Raw genomic sequence first — 20,297 nt, forward strand, 5'->3', positions numbered from 1 at the left:
CTCTCTCATCTCGCTCGGCTGCGGGAAATTGGGCTGAAGCGACTGAGTCCGCGATGGAGAGAGAAAAGGAACAAATCCGTAAACTTTATTGGTGGCCTGAGCTTTGAAACTACAGAAGAAAGTTTGAAGAACTACTGCGAACAATGGGGAAAACTTACAGATTGTGTGGTAATGAGGGATCCTGCAAGCAAAAGATCAAGAGGATTTGGTTTTGTAACTTTTTCGTCCATGGCTGAGACTGATGCTGCCATGGCTGCCAGACCTCATTCAACTGATGGGAGAGCGGTTGAGCCAAAACGTGCTGTTTGCAAGAGGGGAATCTGGAAAGCCAGAGGCTCATGTCACTGTGAAGAAGCTGTTTGTAGGTGGAATTAAAGAAGATACTGAGGAACATCATCTTAGAGATTACTTTGAGGCATATGGACAAATTGATACCATTGAGATAATTACTGATAGGCAGTCTGGAAAGAAAAGAGGCTTTGGGTTTGTTACTTTTGATAAGTATGATCCTGTGGATAAGACTGTGTTGCAAAGAAGTCAGCAACTGCAGTTGCCGCCGTTCTGTCTTCAGCTTCACGATGTTTCCCTTGGCCAAAAACGCACTAAGTCATCTCCGAGTTCGAAGCATTCCGCAAACAATGGCAAGGCAGAGCCACCAGAAGCGGGCACCTAATTTCCATGACAAATATGGTAATGCTGTATTAGCTAGTGGAGCCACTTTCTGTGTTGCTGTATGGGCATATACAGCAACACAAATTGGAATAGAATGGAACCTGTCCCCTGTTGGCAGAGTCACCCCAAAGGAATGGAGAGAACAATGATCGTCCCAGCTGGTTTAATACTGAATTGTTTCAAAATCAACTCATAATTGATGCCAAGTAAAAGCATTAAAATATGGCGTGATTGAAGAAATAAAGTACATTTGAAAACCTCAAAAAAAAAAAAAAAAAAGACTGTATTGCAGAAATACCATACCATCAATGGTCGCAATGCAGAAGTAAGAAAGGCTTTGTCTAGACAAGAAATGCAGGAAGTCCAAAGTTCTAGAAGTGGAAGAGGAGGCCACTTTGGTTTTGGAGATTCTCGCGGTGCTGGTGGCAATTTTGGACCAGGAAGTAACTTAAGAGGAGGACCTGATGGATATGGAAGTGGTCCTGGATTTAGGGATGGGTATCCTGGGTATGGAGGAAGACCTGGAGGTGGCAATTTTGGAGGTGGCCCAGGTTATGGAGGAGGAGGAGGAGAGTATGGTGGTAGAGGTTCTGGATCTGGCAACCAGGGTGGGAGCTCCTGGGGTGGGTGTGGTATCTATGGAGGAAGAAATTGTGGAAGTGGAAATGGCAATGATTTTGGAAATTATAACCAGCAACCTTCTAACTACGGTCCAATGAAGAGTGGAAACTTTGGTGGTAGCAGGAACATGGGGGGACCATATGGTGGAAGAAACTATGGTCCAGGAAGCAGTGAAGGAAGTGGGGGTTATGGAGGGAGAAGCCGATATTGATCTTCTTCCTATTTACCGTGGGCTTCACTGTATAAATACAAGAGGATGAGAGCCCAGAGGTAACAGAACAGCTTCAGGTGACTGAAATAACAATGTTAAGGAAACTCTTATCTCAGTCATGCATAAGTATGCAGTAATATGGCAGAAGACACCAGAGCAGATGCAGAGAGCCATTTTGTGAATGGATTGGATTATTTAATAACATTACTGTGGAGGAAGGATTGTAAAAAAAAAAAAAATGTGCCTTTGAGACAGTTTCTTAGCTTTTTAATTATTGTTTCTTTCTAGCGGTCTTTGTAAGTGTAGAAGCATTCCTTGTTTGATAATGTTAAATTTGTAAGTTTCAGGTGACATGTAAAACCTTTTTTAAGATTTTTCTCAAAGTTTTGAAAAGCTATTAGCCAGGATCATGGTGTAATAAGACATAACATTTTTCCTTTAAAAAAATTCAAGTGTGTCTGTAGAGTTAAGAAGCTGTTGTACATTTATGATTTAATAAAATAATTCTAAAGGAAAAAAAAAAAGAAATGTTGTCAAGGATATGGAGAAATTAGAACCCTGTACACTGCTGGTGGGAATGTAAAATGGTGCAGGCACTGTGGGTAAGAGCTTGGTGGTTCCTCAAAAAGTTAAACATGAAATTAACCCTGTGAGCCAACATTTCCACTCCTGCCTATACTGAAACAGATGCTCAAATACGTGTACGTGAATGCTGGTTGCAGCACTATTCACAATAGCCAAAAGGTGGAAATGTCCTGAATGTCCATCAGTGGCTGATGGAAATGTCCCGAATGCCCATCAGTGGCTGAATGGATAAACAAAGTGTAACCTGTACATAGGATGAGAATAATAGTCATAAAAAGTAAGGAAAGCTCTGACACATGCTGCAACATGAATGAAACCTTGAAAATATGCTGAGGAAAAAAGCCAGACACAAAAGACCAATATTGTATGATTTCATTTAGGTATACACAATGTCCAGACTAGGTAAATCCAAACACAGAAAAAAAAATTTTTTTTTAAGAATTTTTTTGGCCATGCCTCGCAGCTTGTGGGATCTTAGTTCCCCCACCAGGGATTGAACCCAGGCCCTCAGCAGTGAAACTGCAGAGTCCTAACCACTGGACTGCCAGGGAATTCCCAGACAGAAAGTATTTTAGTGGTGACCAAGAGGTAGGGTTATCATGGCTATAATGGCCTTATAATTTGTTTTTAAACGAGTGTACAGTTCACATACCATAACGTTCACACTTTTAAGTGTAAAACTCAGTGGCTTTTTGTACATTGCACAGCTGTCCAACCATCACTATACAGTGTGAAAAAGGAAATATAACTTTTACATTTCAAAATTCACAGAGACTGACTAAAAGCTGATCTGACATAAATTTCCCTGCAGTATAAAATGCACACCTGAGAACTGTGACATCTCAGTGGCTGTGCTGAGACCAGTTCTGCAGGGAGACTGGGACCTCAGGGTCTGACTTCCCATGGGGTAAAGCTCCCTGGGCCTTGGGTAGCTGACCTCAAGCCCCAAAGGTGGGAGCTTGGACTAAGGGCAGAGCCTCCTGCTGTTAAAGGTCACACATGGACCAAGCCTGACCCTGCGTAGCACATGGTGGTGTCTTTGAGTCTTTGTTCTTAAAGGGCACGTTTCCACAATGACCTTGCCCTGGGCCACGCCTTGACACTGTAGATCACCAAGCTGATGAAAGAAATTTTCACCTATTGAGGTATGGGGAAGTTATTCGGGCTTATACATGATTTAACTCGAATCTTATGCTAACTAAAATGGCCTGTTTGTGGCCTATCAAACACATTGTCTGCTTTAATTATTTTTTGTTGTTGTTGTTTTTTAATTAATTAATTTATTTATTTATTTTTGGCTGTGTTGGGTCTTCGTTTCTGTGCGAGGGCTTTCTCCAGTTGCGGCGAGCGGGGGCCACTCTTCATCGCGGAGCGCGGGCCTCTCACTGTCGCGGCCTCTCCCGTTGCGGAGCACAGGCTCCAGACGCGCAGGCTCAGTAGTTGTGGCTCACGGGCTTAGTTGCTCCGCGGCATGTGGGATCCTCTCAGACCAGTGCTCGAACCCGTGTCCCCTGCATTGGCAGGCAGATTCCTAACCACTGCGCCACCAGGGAAGCCCTGCTTTAATTATTAAAGGGCGCATTGACCAGAACAAAAGATGTCCGTGTTAAAAATAAAGACTAGATGTCTCCCTTCCTGGGACACCAATGCTGGTCCTCCTTCGATGATGACTCCCTTCCCAGGTGCCAAGGTCATAGGTACTCGTTGCCTCTTGCTGCAGCCTATGTGCTGATCTGTTTGTTTTTTGCCGTTTTTAAAAAAAATATTTACTTATTTGGCCGCACCGGGTCTTAGTTGCAGCACGCGAGGTCTTCGTTGTGGCATGCGGGGTCTTTAGTTGCAGCATGTGGGATCTAGTTCCCTGACCAAGGGTTGAACCCACGCCCCCTGCACTGGGAGCAGGAAGTCTTAACCATTGGACCACCGGGGAAGTCCCTGATCTGTTCGTTTTTGGAAACTTGAAGGAATGTTTCCCTGCCTTGTTCGCTGTTATGAGTTCTGACAAGATAGAAAACGGTGCTAAAAACCATGCTTCTCCTGAGCAGGTCCTCTGAGTTATCTGAGAGGCCGTCTTAAGGGCTCTAGTCTTCAGTTTGGCTCAAAAGACTTTTCTGTTCCTATTATAGATCGTTTATTTTTTATTTCCATCAACAAGGCCCTATGACCCGTATTTTCTCATCCTCATTCCGGATATGGAGCGATCCCCGGGGAAACTGAGTCTGGACTTCCAGGTGCAGGAGGAGGACACAGGGGAGCCACCGACCAGATGCCACAGGGTGTGCCGCGCCCAGAGCTCGTTCTGCACGGAGCCCAATTCCCAGGCGGGCGGATCAGCCACGCCTGTCCCTGTGGCCTGTCGTTCGGAGGCAGGGGCGAGGTCTGGTTGAACTGTCCAATCAGCGGCGACTGGGGTCCGGACAAACAGCAATCAGGATAGAGGGGGACTAGGAGGACTGTCCATCAGGGCAGGGGCGGGGCAAGGATTACTGTCCAATCAGAGCCCGGGCCCCGGAGAGGGCGGGTGGCGCGCGCGTTCCCAGCCCGCGGAAGTTTTTCTGCGCTTGTGCGAACTTGTCCTGCGCGGCTTCAGGTGTCGCGTTCTCGTCGGTCTCACCTGCCCAGGTCGGAGGGTCGCCCCGAGGACGCTTCGGAGAACTCGGAAAGAGGCAGAGATGGTGAGTGCACCGCTCAGGGCCCTAACAGGGAAAAGGCTGGTTCGAACGGTACGGAACTTGCCGAAAGCGACGGACGGGCCAGGGTCTCCCCGTGTCCCACCCACCCCGGAGTCCCGACCCGAGTCTCCCCCTCGGCCGCGGGCTGAGGACCTGCCGTGTTGCTCCGTCACTGCTCGGGGTCCGGGGCGTCCGGACCGAATCTTTGGCCCCGTGGCGGTCGGAGGGAGGACAGGACTACTCTCGACGCGGGCCGTTAGGCGCTGGGGCGTGGGGGACCCGCCCTGGACCTGACAGATAAAGTCAAGCCTGGACTTGTCAAGGAGACTGTATTGCAAATACTGTTGCGATAGCGCCGAGGCTCGGATCTCAGAGATGTGCCAGCGTCTCCAACTGCACAGCAAAGGGCTTTTCTGTGTGAGGAGGGCGAGCGGGAGGGAAGTTGGGCGAGTGAGAGCGGTGCGCGGAGTGCGGGGCCAGCGTGGCTGGACTGGACAGGGCTCCCTCGGTCACCTGTTGTCTGGAGAAGCTGACCAGGGGCTTGTTCGGAACCTCAGTGTTGCTCAGACGTGGGGGCGACACCCCGTCCAGGGAGAAGGCTGACGATGTGGGTTAAGAAACAGGACACAGAGAACTTGGTCTAGCCCAAATGTGTGGGCAGGAGGGCCGGATCTCCTCGTGTCAAAGATAAAATGTCAAAGTGGGGCTGGCCCCTGAATACATGCAGGGAGCATCACAGAGTGTCTTTGTACTCTGGGAACAGATTCACAGTGACCTTGCCCCGAGGCCAACCCCTGACTCAGGAGGTCCGCAGGCCCTCCTGTCTCATGTGGAACAGTAATCAGTATTGAGCTTTATTTGGGGTCTTAGGAATTGCAACTTGGGGGACCCAGGTTTGAGTTGATGGAATACAATTTATGGTTTTGAGGCATAAGAAAGAAAATTTAAGCATAACATTACTCTCTGCCCTTATTGGGCCCTCCCTAATGTGCATTGTGCATCTGCATTATACATTAACCAGACCTTCTCAAAGGTAGGAATGTCTGCTCCACCGGAAAGATCAAATTTTTTTCCTCGTTCTGCCACCAGCAATGTAACTCCAAGATAACATACCTTTCCTAATCCTGTCAGGGGTCATGCTGATCTGCTGCAGATCTAGACTATGTATTTTTGGTGAACCTTATGTGAGATGTCATTGTGTCATTTTGATATATGCTCCTTTGTCTCAAAAATGTATATGATGGCCTTAGACTTCTAGTAAGTGGAACAGCCCTCTGAGTTTTATGAGAGACTGTCTCCTGGGTTATAATCCTCACATAGGCTTAAACAAAATTTTCTATTTTCTCTTTTAGATCGACTATTCATTAATTTTTCATCAACAGCGTAACACTGAAAGTGTTGTAGGGAGGAGAAAGAGTAACAGACTTATTAAAGGAAAAGCCACAGGGTGGTTAAAGTTGCCTGGCATGAGTTATGATAGACTGACACAGGGAATGAAATATTTGTCTTTAAGGAATAGGCTGTCACGAGTTATTTAGGGGAAGGGTCCAATAAGTATCTTGACTTTCTGGGTCATTGGGCAGATGTTCTGGATGCCTGCGTTAAGGCAGTAAGTGGTCAAAAGTTCAGATTCCATCTGGGCTGAGACCTGCATAAGTTCCACTTCCTCAGTGGCCTCCTGGCTCCATTTTAGAGCGCTCTCTTAGCAATACTGACTCCATTTTGATTTTCCCTTCACACCTGTCCCCTGCTGTCCTGGCTCCCGGACTTAGGGGGGCAGCCCTGGACAAGGGGCACTGAGGGGAACTGAGTGGCACTTTTCTGTTCAGGAGAAGGGGACTGCAAGCTGTGGGCTGATGCTGTATCTGTCTGGCCAGGAGTACATTCGGCTTAGAGTCCACCAGGGCAGCCAGGTCTGGCGCCCCATAGAAAGCCAGGCAGTAAAGGGCTGAAGCCACCCACCCGCACTTCCGCCCTGCTCCGTCACGTGGCCTACAGCCCGCCCTTCTCTCAGAATCCAGGCCAGCACCCGTTGTCAATCAGGGCCCAAAAAGGGGGTGTGCCCAGAGACCCGTCCAATTAAGGTGCGAAGTCTTGGAGCCTCATCCAATCAGAGAAGGGGGCGGGCGCATTGATATACGTGGTGACGTCGCTCTTAGCCGACCTGGTGTTCTGTCGCAACTACTTCAGGGGGCCTCAGGTGTCCCGTCGCTGTCGCTCTAACCTGCCGGAGCTGTTGAGCTGCAGGGCCGCGGGGAGGACGACCTGAATGCGCGGAGAGGGGCTGAAATGGTGAGTGCGTGGGGCTGGCGCCGAGACCGTCTGGGGCTGGTTCGAATTGGCCGGAAGCTGCAGCAGGATAGGACTCCGTGACCCCGGTCCGGACCCTAGTTTCCACCCTCGACCGCGTCGCGCGGTCCCAGGGTCCTGTCCAGTCCTCGAGTGGGGTCTCGGATCCCAACTCGGGTGTCTGCCCTCGACCGTAACGTGGGATCCCGTGAGTTCCGACCCAGTCCCTGTCCCGGTGGGTGTTTGAGCGAGGACGGGGCGAGCCCCTGGAGCGGGCGGTCAGGCGCTGGGGTCCCGCCCTGGACCTGACAGATAATGTCAGGTCCAGGGTTGGTCAGGGAGAGTGTTTTGCAATTAATGTTGCGATAGGGCCGAAGCTCGGATCTCAGGGATGTGCCAGCGTCTCCAACCACACAGCAAAGGGCTTTTCTCTTCTGTGAGAGGAGGGTGAGAGGAAGGCGGATTGACAGAACCAGAGGTCCTGTGGTCAGGGCGTCCTCGGCCCAGGTGAGAGGGGATTTGCTCTGCAGCTCAGTGATGCTCAGTTTGGGAGGTGTAGCGGGGAGTGACCCAGAGTCAGGGGCATTTGGGAAGAGAAGCCGGAGTAAAGTTTAGGTAAAAAATGGATGTTGAGCTTAAAAATAAGTTATTTACTAGGAAAAATGGATTTATTTGGGAACAGCAAAAAATTGCAATTCGGGACAGACAAGGTATAGCAAAAGCCATAGGCAAGTCCAACAGACTTATTTATTGGAGAAAAAGGAGGGAGTTGGGAGGGGTTGTATTGATGTAAAGTCCGTGGAGAGATGGAGAATTCAGGTTGATGCTGGTTTCTCATTGGCTAGTTGCTGGGGTAGCCAGTTTCTTGAGAAGATGCAATGTATGTACATCTTTTTCTGTTGAGGCCTGTAATTGTTGATTCTTTTGTGTTTTCAATTTTTCTGTTGGGGACTGTAATTGACATTTCTTCCTGTAATTGATGTCAAGTGGTACTGGGTGAGGCGCTTCCTTCTGCACCCACCCACACTTCTTTTTAGTGCGTTTTCTCTTTTTAAATTTTCACATGGGCCGTTGAGAACACTAGGTCAACCCTGTGGCATTAAAAAAATTACAAACTTTCCAACAAGAGACCTTTATTCAAATGAGTTCCTGCAGGGGGAGAAGGGTCTGTTGCACCAGGCACAGGGGGCTCTGCAGGAAGGGAGACATGTGAACCTAAGATCTGCAAGTGTCTCAAGAGTTGGGCAAAGAGAGTTTTTCTCTTATACAGAGGAGTAAACAACACCAGGAGGGACCAGGTGAGATGCTCAGATAGCAGATCCCTGAGGCCAGCCTGTCCTTAGGGGTCTGTCAGCTGGCTGCGGTGAGGCCAGGTCAGGGGGAAGGAGAGGAGCTGAACCAAAGTTTGGCTAACAGGCATGTGTTCTGCTTGGTCAGTGGGGGGAACAGTTCCACCAATCACTGATGAGGTGGAGATGGGGCTTTCAGGGGACTGTGTCTGGCCTTGTCCTGGGTAAACAAGGGGCCTCCATGTGAGTCTTATCTGAGTCAGGTGGGGCACAGGGGCAGTTTCTTGCAGCCTGCCGTTTTCCAGAACACCAAAGGGTGGGGGGGTCCTTTCAGCTTCCATCGAAGTTTCCAGGAGCACAGGGCTCAGGGAGGGTTCAGCATTGTCCCCTGACACCTGTGAGCTGCCTCCTCTGGGTCCAGCTCGGCACTAATAGCTTCCTTTCCCTAATCCAGCTTCCGGTTTCAGCAAGTGTAAAATTCTGCATTCTTCCTGCCTGGTTTCTTCTCCTTAGTGAGGGTAGTAAGCATCTCAGGTCTTTGCCCTTTCCTGCTGACTTGTATTACTCTGGGCCTTTGGGCCTTAACCAGAGATGCCTCTGGGGAGAAGTGTCTCAGTAAAGAAAATGTTTTCTCTTCCATTAGAATTTCAGGAAATGCAGACAGTCCCACCCCTTCATGTGAAATGGGTGGAGAGATGGATTAAAAAGATTCAGAGAAATTGTAATGACTCTTCCATGCAGGGTGCAGAGTTCTGACACTGTCTGAATCTGGTCCACTAACTGTTATTACCTGGACAACAGAGATGAATGGAAATTCTGTGGAATGTGACCAGGGCTACTGAGACTTGCTTACTTCTGATTAGATGAGTTACAGCTTGTCATCATGAGGTTATTAGTGAACTGATGCCTGTCTTCTGAAAGGGATGAGCAGTAACCAGTTGCTCAAACCATAAAAGTGCCCTAGAATTTCCCTCTCCTACGTTATCCATGAACACAGGAGGAAGCAGTGATCCTGCAGGTTCTCATTTACACACTGAGACAGGGGTCTTTGTGTCCTGTAAATGACCCACAGTGCTTGAAGCAGGTGCATCATCTGGGGCGGGGACAAGCTGAGCCTGTGAGGGAGGTGAAGGAAGGTGCCCTGGGGTCTTGCCCCGCCTCCCCCCCCCCCCATTGCAGGTGGCCTCCAGACCAGAGAACCACCACAGAAGGAGCTGTTGATGGCACGAGCATGGGGCAGGGCAGCCAGCTCCAGAAGTGCTGGGGACGGTTTGTCCTCTGAGGTTGTGCTGCCCTCGGCTGTCTCTTGACCTTTGCTTTTGGCCTCATTCAGTGAGTTGGTGGATTGAGTGTGATGTGTGCACCCTGAGTGAGTCTGTGAAGGTCAGATGTGGGGAAGGCTCCTTGGGCTCAACTGCTGTTCAGAGGGTCGATGAATTAGAGAGTTTCTCTGGGTCAGAACTTCAACTTGAACGTTTCCTCCTGGGTGAGAATTGAGGCCCAGAGGAGGGGGCATTTCTACACTGAGGTGGAGCTCAGTCCTTCCCCCTGCCCTGCGGGTACCCATCCAGCTTGGGTGGCTTTGACCTTCTGACTCGGGGTTTCCTTGTGCACCGTGGGCAGCACGCTGCTGATCTGAGTGGCTCACACTTGACTGCTCTTCCCTTTCGTTTCCTCCTTGATACAGTGTTCTGCCCTGTGACTCAGTGTGCAAGCATGTAAGACTTTTTTGTTCCATTACTTGAAAGTGTAGTGTTGTTTGGTTTTTATAGATTTCACCAATTTTATATGTATGTGTATGTGTGTGTACAGTTTTATCATGTGTACATGTGTATAGCCATCACCACAATCAAGATACAGCACTATTCTATCACTATAAAGATAGTTCCTGCTATCCCTTTATAGTCACACAAATCCCACTTCCTTCTCCCCCTCACCCCTAACTTCTGACAACCACTTATCTGTTCTTCATTTCTATAATTCTTCTAGTAATTTTTTAAATATTTATTTGGTTGCACTGGGTCTTAGTTGCAGCAGGCAGGCTCATTAGTTGTGGCATGCAAACTCTTACTTGCAGCATGCATGTGGGATCTAGTTCCCTGACCAGGGATTGAACCCGGGCCCCCTGCATTGGGAGCACGGAGTCCTATCCACTGCACCACCAGGGAAGTCCCTCTTCTAGTAATTTTCTATTGCATACTTTTTTCAACTCTTTCTGGGACTCCAGTGATACTAATGTTTTATCTTTTGTGTTTGTCCCACAGGTCACTAAGGCTCTTTCACTTTTTTTTTGGTCTATTTTCTCTCTGTTGTTCAGATTGGGTAAATTCTGATGTTCTACCTTCAAGTTGACTGATTCTTTCCTCTGTCTTATTCATTCTGTATTGAAACCATCCAGTTTTTTAGTTCAGTTGTTATATTTTTCAGTTCTAAAATATCCATTTGTTTCTTCTTTATATCTTTTCTTTCTTTGCTGAGACTTTCAATTTTTTATTTGTTTCAGGTGTGTTTGTAATTACTCACTTAAGTATTTTTCAGTGGCTTTAAAATCCTTGTCAGATAATTCCATGTGTGATTTTGGTGTTGGTGTCTGTTGATTGTCGTTTTTTGTTTGTTTGTTTTATTATTATTTGGCTGCGTCGGGTCTTAGTTGTGGCACACGGATCTTCGTTGCGGCGCGTGGGCTCTTCCTTGTGGCGCGCAGGCTTATTTGCCCTGCGGCATGTGGGATCTTAGTTCCCCCACCAGGGATCCAACCCGCGTCCCCTGCATTGGAAGCTGGATTCTTTACCACTGGACCACCAGCGAAGTCCCTTGCATTTCAGTTTATGTTGCACTTAGCAGATACTGCGTTGTTTGCAAATTGAAGGTGTTGTGCAACCCTGCATCTGAGTAAGTCTGTGGGTGCCATTTTCAGAGTATTTGCTCACTGATGGTCAGCGTTTTTTAGCAATAGTGTTTTTTAATGTATGTACAAGGTTTTTTAGATATAAGTCTATTGAACACTTAAAAGACTATGTGACTTTTACCTGTACAGGGAAGCCAAAAAATTTGTGTAATTCACTTTATTGCAATATTTCCTTTATTGTGGTGCTCTGGAATTAAACCCACAGTGTTGCCAAGGCCTGCATGTATTTTTTCCTGGTAAAACGACACCATTAGTTTTCTCTATTAATGATTTTAAAACTCAAGCATGTACTGCAGGTCAGCATTAGAGAGATTTCTATGTCTATTATTACCAAGAGATGAGGGTGAGAAATACATTTGGATATTTGAAAAGACTCTCTGAGCAGAAACAAGAGTTGAAATGTGGTTTTATGATAAACCATTCAGAAGACCTCAGTCATCCAATACTAAAAACACAGAACAGAAGATAAACAGGCACTAAGCATGTGCCATTGTCTCCAGCACATGACACGTGCCACGTGACATATTAAGGCATCTTTTGCTCCCATCCTGGTATATGCAGCAGAGAGACAGGCTTTAAATGGGAACCAGCACTTCTGCTCAAATGCATTGGGCAGATTTGTTTTTTATATTCTCCCATTCCATACACCCTGAAAGCTCTCATGATGAAGCACTTCTTGACCCATAGCAGCCCAACGGTGTACACAGATATCTATTTACTAGAGAGGAGCAGTTCCCCGTTGAACAGTAGGAAGGAATTAGAAGAGGGTAATGTATAAAGTCCCAAGACTGGTACATTAGTTGCTCTCAAGAAATTTATGCTTCGGTGATAACGAGATAGACGAGATGAAGACTTAACTAAAGATGAGATTCCATTATTATGGATCCTGCGGGGGAATAATTGTTCATCGGTATTTTGCTCCATTGGGATAAGAGTTTGAAAAGCACTTCATACGCCTTAAAAAAAATCACGTTTACTAGAGTAAGATCATTTAACTTAATACTAATTATTTATTATTTCCCATATTTGTCCATTTTCAAAGCTCAGCAGGCTCCATAAAGTATACTGAAGAGTGACCTGTTCACTTGTTGTTAAGGCAGGTGCATGGAAATAGTGTACTAGAACTACATCTTTTATGAACTGTCAGCTTGCAACATTTCCCCCTCAAGAAAGGTATCAAAAATTGTGCTTTATGGAAACCTCCCTCCATACTAGGAAAGACTATGAAAGATTTTGAGCCCGGTTCCTTTTTGAAAAGACAGTCTTTCCTCACCTCCAAGACTGAGCATCATTCATCACCTTTAGGGCCAGTCATGTTTAAAGGCTTCACATCCACTCAGCCCATCCTCAGGAGCTGCTTCTTGCCGAGCCGTGTTATCTGCCAGCTCTTCATTCTGGGCTTTTGAAAGTGGTTATTTTTTGTCTTTTTTCTTTCTTGATGGGGCCGTTTTAGGAGTTTCAACAAGGATGATCAGGCTTATGGATGGTGCAGGGTATTGGGAGGACTCTTCTCCAGGAGCTCTCCTTGGTGGGTGGAAACAGTCTGTAGGTGACGGTGGTTCCAAGTTGAACGTGACTGGCCCACTCTGCTTTCAGCTCACACATGGTGGAGTGTGCGACGTTACTTCTCTCCAGGAAATCTCTGTTAAGGCAGTTTGGGGAATCACCGTTTTCAGCCTGTAGTCTTGAAAGAAAACCAGACTGAATTTTCGTCTCCTGTAGAAATAGAACATCATGCGTCAAGTTCCATCTCTGGGCACGTGTTGCATCCTTGACAGTTGGTTTGTGATATCTCCTCAACCTGCTGGATCTCTGAAACGTTTGTAATTTTGTTCCTTAGGCAATTCATATTCTTTTATTTGCCGAAGTTCTGGTGCTTTTGAGTAAAACTGCCATTAGATTAAGAAGAACATGTTTTTAGCTAGTCTGAATCTATTTTTTAAACAGTTTTAATTGAGGTATAATTTATGAACCGTGAGGTTTCCTGGTTTAAACTGTAAAATTCAAAAGTGTTAGAATGTTTACTGGATTGTGCAACCATCCTCATATTCTAATTTTAGATATTTTTATCACCCAGAAGAACTTGCACCTGCTGGCAGTCACCACTCATTGCAAGCCTCCGCCCGCCCTTGGTCTAGGCAGGTTATTAATCTAATTTCTGTCTCTATAGATTTGTTCATTCTGTACATTTCACATAAATGATATGATACTGCCTGTGGGCTTTTGCGAATCCTGTTAATGTTTTTCAAGTTCATTGATTTTGTGCCGTGGATTAGTACTTCATTCCTCTTGTTGCAAATAATATTCCGTTGTGAGATTACTGTGTTTGCTTATCCAAATCAGTTGATGACCTTTTGAGTTGTTTCCATTTTTTGGCTGTCATGAATCATGCTGCTGTAAACATCTGTGTATTAGTTTTTGGGGTTTTTAAAATATTTATTTATTTATCTGGCTGCATCAGGTCTTAGTTGCAGCACGTGGGCTCTTCTTCGTTGCAGCGCACGGACTTAGTTGCCCCGCGGTGTGTGGGATCTTAGTTCCCCGACCAGGGATCGAGCCTGCGTCCCCTGCATTGGAAGGCATATTCTTAACCACTGGACCACCAGGGAAGTCCCTGTGTATTAGTTTTTGTGTTGGTGTTTGCTTTCGCCTCTCTTGGGTAGATAGATACCTAGGGTGGAATTGCTGTGTTATATGGTGACACTGTGTTTATCATTTTGAGGATCTGCTGGACTGTCTTCCAAAGTGGCTTCATTTTACCTTCCCACCAGCAGTGTGTAAGGTTCCAACTTTCCCACATCCTCGCCAGCATCTGCTTGTCTGTCTTATAGCCTTCCTAGTGGGTAGGAAGAGGTATCTGCTTGTAGTTTTCATTGCATTTCCCTGATGACTAATGTCTCATATTTTCAGGTGTGTGATTAGCAAACCCCAGTTGCAGCCCCGGGTGAGGTAGCCTTGCCTTCTTTGTAGCTGATGTAGTTGGAATATTTTATCATTTCAATTTTCGGAATATATTTTTAATTAAAATTCTAATTGATAAAGATAGTTTGCTTTATATTTCAAGGGTGTAGAGTCATACCATATTGTCCTAAAAACATTAACTCGGTGATTTTTCTCTGTGTTAAAGTCATCTTTGGCTCTAATGCCATCAGATCCTTCTGTGACTCTTCTTCGTGGGGCATTATTCTTGATTTCTTGATTATTTATCTGAGAGGCCTTGCTGGCTTGACAGATCCCTCCGGAACCAGGCCTCCTTTTACCCCAGAGGTGTCCCAGGCCCTGGGCCCTGGCCTGCGTCTGTGCCCTCGGTGTCCACCTCATCCTGGCAGGGGGTTCGTATCTCTACTTCTGTCGGATATGACGGGACTGGCCCAGGCTTTTACATGCTGTTCAGTCCAGGCGAGAGTTGTTCAGATTCAGCATCCCTGGAAAATCAGTGTTCAAGACCTCCTGACAGTCTGCTCTGGTTCTAGGAGGTTCAACGAAATAACTTATGAGCAGGCCAAGTGTCCATTTCCATGTCATCTGAATGATGATTTCATTTTCAATATGTGTCATACCTCACAGTCTGCTCTATCTCAGTAAAAACCGTTTTTTTTCATTATGTGTGCATGAGTGTTTATCAGGTATTGCTGTTACACGTTGCTTCAGTTTCCAGCACTTACCATCACTGAGTAAAATGCATTTGACTGGCTTGTGTGTGTTCATTTTCCACAAGAGTGTAAGCTCAGGAGTCCTAGGAATTGAGTCCGGTTCCTGACTGTTGGCCTCCCCATCCTCCCACACACGGGGGTGAAAAGGGAGCCTTGCTGACATGGAACCTGTGGCTGTTTCAGGACTCGGTGGTCTTTGAGGACGTGGCTGTGAACTTCACCGCAGAGGAGTGGGCTTTACTGGACCCGCCTCAGAGGAAGCTCTACAGAGACGTGATGCTGGAGACCTTCAGGAACCTGGCCTCTGTGGGTGAGGATGGCTTCCTCCCTGCACTTAGTCTTTAGGGAAGAAATATTTCTTACAATGTTCTTTCTTACTGGAACCAAGGAATAGGAATATGTTGAAAAACAGGCAGACGTGGTCCCCACCTTTATAGAACCTACCTAGAGTCAAATAGCTTTTCCATGACCATAAATATTTCTATATTGAATTGATTTTTATTACTCTTGATCAGAATCCTGAGGCTCCCTAACTGTATAAATGTGAGCGTGGTCTCCAGTGTCACTTTGGGGCAGTGAGAGCGGCGTTATGGTTTTCACCCTGTGAAAGTTACACTGTGATCAGTACACATTTGACCTGATAATCTTGCTGCAGTTAAACCCAAACTCACCCATCCTCAATGACATGAGGACCAGAAAATCGGCCTATCTCATGGAGGGCTTGTTGTCCTCCATCCTCCCCATGAGGAGCTTTTCTCCACGAGCAGGACAGCAGCCACGCACCATCCGATCTCCCAGTGGCAGCTGGGTCAGTGGAGATAGGCTTCCTCTAGGGCCTCTGTGCCTGCGATCACCAGGAGGGCACACCTCTCGGGAGGAGCAGGTTCTGGATCAGGGAGAGATATTTGGACATAACTGTTAGAAACATGACTCGGTCTTTGAGAAGGTGACTTTTGTCATTAACCTGGCTTCCCTGTTGGACTTTTCATCCATCTTTGCCCACTTGGGAAGTCTTTTTGTAGCTCCTCTTATGAAGGGAGCATTTGGGAGTGTGCATTTTGCCCGGTTCCTGCCTACTTTGCTTCTGTGAAGTATCTCTTCTGAAGTATTTCTTAGTGAACAGTCTGCCATTGTGACTCATTTTCCCTATGATGGCTAAAGTTCCAAATAGCTGAGGTCCTCAGAGTTTTTCTTTGTGTGTGTGTTAATTTTGGTTTGGACCCAATTCCAATGTGTGTGTGTGCACGCGTGCGCATGTGTTAAGGCACCTCACACCAACAAACAATTATTGGACCAGCAGCACATCATAGAATTCAACTCAATCCTGACACCGTCTACCCAGTGATAGCCACAGATTCCACAGCTTAAGGGTTCAGTCCTTCAAGACTTACTCCATATTCCCCCACTTCAGATGCCAATCTCAAGTCCAGGCTTTTACCTGTCCTCCTGACCAACTGGCTATAAATCAGAGGTTCCCATGACCCTCTCCTTGGGTTCAACTAGTTTATTAGTGTAGCTTACAGAACTCAGAGAAACATACTACTTACTAGATCACAGGTTCATTTTAAAAGGATATAATTCAGGAACAACCAGATGTAAGAGATGCATAGGGTAAGATTTTGAAAAGGAGTTTCTGTGCCTCTCCAGGTGCCAGTCTCCCCACATCTCCACGTGTTCATCAACCCAGAAGCTCTCTGAACTTTTTTTTCATGCCTTCATTACATAGGCATGGTTGATGAAATCATTGGCCATTGGCAGTGGATTTGATCTCTAGCCCCTCCCCCATCCCCAGAGGTGTTGGGGTGTCTGGGGGTGTGGGTGGGACTGAAAGTTTCAACCCTTTAATCACATGGTGTCTCCATTGGCAACCAGCCCGCATACTTCAGTTCTTTCCAACAATTTCTTTCATTAATATAAACCCAATTGGGATGGAAAGGGCTTTTTATGAATAACAAGACACCTATTTCACCTTTCTGATCCTGAAGCGTTTTCTGGAAATGAGCACAAGAGACCACATATTATTCCATTGCTTTTACTGCTCGGGAAATTCCAAGGGTTTTAGGATCCCCGAGCAGGAAACTGTGGATAAGGACCCGATTTATCTGAGAAATATATGTTGGTCATCTGAATGACCAAATATATATATGTATATATATATATATATATATATATATATATATATATATATATATATATATATATATATATATACACACACACACACACACACACACACACACACACACACACACACACACATATATTTCTGATAAATCACAATATCACACATCTTCTTCCTTCCTTTATAAAATTATTTTACATTTTTGAATTAGTCTATGGAAAGAAATCTACATGTGGTCTCTTTTCTTTCCTTTATCCCACCATTTCTTTCCCATGGATTTAATTATGTTACCAATTATTGCAGGTTCTTGCTCTCAAGTTAAAACGAGTAGATCAAGTGCTCATTGGGATATTTTGGAGACTGGACTATGCAGTGAAGAGAAAGTAGTAAGATTCACAAGAAATGATTCCAGGTCTTTTTTGGGAGAAAACTGGGCATTTCATAACATGCAAGATCAGCATCTAACTCAGGAGAGGCATTTGAGGTGAGTGGCACTCCCACAAGGGGAAGGGGAATCTCGGCAGAGTATTAGACTCACTTGAAATTAAAGAAAAAGTGTAAACTTAGCTAAACAATTGTCTGTTCACAGAATTCTTACAAAACTACTTTTATAAATGTGATGTAGATATGGAGCACCTAAAACTTAATTCAGTAGGAAACACTGGTCAGGAAACCTCGTATGTAAAAAACACTGAAAGTTACGGCTCTGCTTGAGCCCTCAGCCGGAGCATTAAACTTGTTGCACTTTGTCACAATGCAGAGAGTGGCTGAAAACATGCCCATTCATTGAAAATGGCAAATGTGTAGTCAAAATAATAATGAATAACCATCAACAAATCACTAATTAATAAATCACTTATAATCATTAATCCGTAATACTATGCTTCCTATTTTGAACAGAAATAATTTGGTGGAGAGTCTCTGTGAAGGTAAAGAAGGTCATCAATGTCTAGAAACCCAGAACCAGATTATAGATCTTACTGTGCATAAGAGTTACCGGACTGGAATTCAGCCCCATCAATGCATTAAGTGTGGAAAAGCCTTCAGGGATCATTCTTTCCAGAAGAATCAGCAAAGATCTCACCCTGGACACAAACATTATCCATGTGAAGAATGTGGGCAAGCCTGCAGCTGTATCTCGTGCCTAAGCCCTCCCAGGGAAACAGACATTGTAGAGAAACCCGAAAAACATCAGGATGCTGGGAGAGCATCTAAGAGATGCGTGAAGAGTGACAATAGTAAACAGTCTTTAGAGTGTAAGAAGTCTGGAAAAGCTCTCACTTGTCCCTCATCTTTTCAGGAACATGAGAGAGGTCACTATGGACAGAAAATCCACATGTGTGAAGTATGTGGGAAATCCTTCAGTTATTATTGCCAACTTGCACGGCATGTGAGAACTCACACTGGAGAGAAACCCTATGAATGTAAAGAATGTGGGAAGGCTTTCACTCGCATCTCACACTTCCGAGAACATGTGAGAATGCACACTGGAGAGAAACCCTATGAATGTAAGCAGTGTGGCAAAGCTTTCAGTTGGTGCACTTACCTTCGAGAACACATGAGAACACACAGTGGAGAAAAACCCTATGAATGCAAGCAGTGCGGCAAAGCCTTCCCCTATCTCAAATCCCTGCAAGGACATGTGAGGATCCACACTGGAGAGAAACCTTATGTGTGTAAGGAATGTGGGAAATCTTACAGTTGTCCCAAATACTTTAGAAAACATGTGAAAACACACAGTGGAGTAAAACCTTATGAATGTACAGAATGTGGGAAAGCATTCATTACTTCCTCATCCCTTCGAGAACATATGAAAACACACAGTGAAGAGAAGCCCTATCAGTGTCAGCAGTGTGGGAAAGCCTTCAGGTATCCCAGATCCCTGCAAGGACACATGCTAACCCACAGTGAAGGGAAGCCATATGAATGTCAGCAGTGTGAAAAAGCCTATAGGTGTCTCATATCCCTGCAAAGACACATGAAGACACACACTGGCGAAAAATTCTGAATATAAAAACTATGGGAAAGCCTTCATTCTCCCTTAAAATCTTATAAATGGAGCAGTCACAGGAGAGAAACATTATGAATGGAAAGAATGTGGGGAAACCTTCAGCACTTCACTTATTTTATACTTGAAAACTCAGGGTAGAGAGAAAATTTTTTAATGGAAATAAATATGATTTTTCCTTTTAAGTGCCTCATCCTGAATAGGAATCCCAGTGTATTAATTTCTAGCTCATGTTAACTGATCTGAACACTTAAGATAATAACCATGCCTCTATGTTCCCATCATCTTTACTACTTATGTTTTGTTATCTTGGACTTTAAATAGTTATACAGTCATATAATACTTGTCTCAATTCCATTACAGTGTCTTTTGAACCCAGAGTGAAAGTCTTTTTGGTTTGTGGTTTTTTTCATGTGCAACATGGTATGAGTTGAGACGAAAAAAACATTTTTTTAATGAACTTATTTATTTTATATATTTTTGGCTGCGTTGGGTCTTCATTGCTGTGCGCAGGCTTTCTCTAGTTGCGGCAAGTGGGGGCTACTCTTCGTTGCAGCGCGCGGGCTTCTCGTTGCGGTGACTTCTCTTATTGCGCAGCACAGGCTCTAGGTGCACGGGCTTCAGTAGTTGTGGCTCGTGGGCTCTAGAGTGCAGGCTCAGTAGTTGTGGTACACAGGCTTAGTTGCTCCACGGCATGTAGGATCTTCCCTGACCAGGGCTCGAACCTGTGTCCCCTGCATTGGCAAGATAATTCTTAAGCACTATGCCACCAGGGAAGCCCCTAGATGAAAATATTTTTGATTCTTACTTTGCTTTATGTTCCTAATATGTGATCATGATGTGAGACCTGTGTTGTTGAAATGTCTTTTCTGGTTCCTGAAACGATACTGGAATTTTCTGATTCAGTGTTTATGCTCCCCTTAGTTTATATTACTGAAAGGTGTGTCTTCCATGTTTGTTGCTAGTGGATACCATATCTGTGTTCCTCACAGAAATTAGTAATTGTGGAAGGTCTTGGAAGTCCTTCTGTCTTATCTGATTATGTTTATTAATTTGGCCTCTTTTCATTGTCCATGATCTTGGGTGGAAATTGCACATGAAACATTGAGTTAAGAAGAGCGACTTGTTGGTGTGAAGTTGAAAGCTACTATCCAGATGGTTCTACTGAATTTTGTTGTCAGCTTGGGCAAGGTGGGAAGCTATATATCCCAGAGTCCTTTTGTTAGTGGTTCTGAGTTAAAGTGTAGGGAAGAAAAAGATGCATGAG

General features: G+C 45.4%; 3 protein-coding genes across 3 annotated transcripts; all 3 read left to right on the forward strand.

Moving 5' to 3' along the window:
* The first annotated feature begins 280 nt into the window (after positions 1-280).
* Positions 281-951, forward strand: LOC118891901 (cytochrome c oxidase subunit 7B, mitochondrial-like). Its single transcript, XM_036845803.1, has one exon. It carries the CDS (start codon positions 504-506, stop codon positions 819-821), a length of 318 nt encoding a protein of 105 aa, XP_036701698.1. The 5' UTR covers positions 281-503; the 3' UTR covers positions 822-951.
* On the forward strand, positions 911-1,743 carry LOC118892647 (heterogeneous nuclear ribonucleoproteins A2/B1-like; the record flags this gene model as incomplete). The annotated part of the gene is made up of 1 exon (XM_036847387.1): positions 911-1,743. A coding segment is annotated over one exon (594 nt), but the record flags the coding sequence as incomplete, so codon positions are not given.
* Positions 1,744-6,891: 5,148 nt separating this feature from the next.
* On the forward strand, positions 6,892-19,410 carry LOC118891900 (zinc finger protein 77-like). The gene is made up of 4 exons (XM_036845802.1): positions 6,892-7,053; positions 15,084-15,210; positions 17,326-17,506; positions 17,923-19,410. The coding sequence occupies exons 1-4, from the start codon at positions 7,051-7,053 to the stop codon at positions 19,028-19,030; spliced, it is 1,419 nt and encodes a 472-aa protein (XP_036701697.1). The 5' UTR covers positions 6,892-7,050; the 3' UTR covers positions 19,031-19,410.
* Positions 19,411-20,297: the final 887 nt, after the last annotated feature.

The sequence above is a fragment of the Balaenoptera musculus genome, chromosome 3 (assembly GCF_009873245.2).
Source record: "Balaenoptera musculus isolate JJ_BM4_2016_0621 chromosome 3, mBalMus1.pri.v3, whole genome shotgun sequence".
Classification (NCBI taxonomy): domain Eukaryota; kingdom Metazoa; phylum Chordata; class Mammalia; order Artiodactyla; family Balaenopteridae; genus Balaenoptera; species Balaenoptera musculus.

Excerpts from the sequence above, each read along its gene's own strand:
- LOC118891901 (XM_036845803.1), top strand. The coding sequence starts at position 504 with ATGATCCTGTGGATAAGACTGTGTTGCAAAGAAGTCAGCAACTGCAGT.
- LOC118891900 (XM_036845802.1), top strand. Across the intron at positions 15,211-17,325 it reads CAGGAACCTGGCCTCTGTGG|GTTCTTGCTCTCAAGTTAAA; the intron begins GTGAGGATGGCT and ends CAATTATTGCAG. Across the intron at positions 17,507-17,922 it reads ACTCAGGAGAGGCATTTGAG|AAATAATTTGGTGGAGAGTC; the intron begins GTGAGTGGCACT and ends TATTTTGAACAG.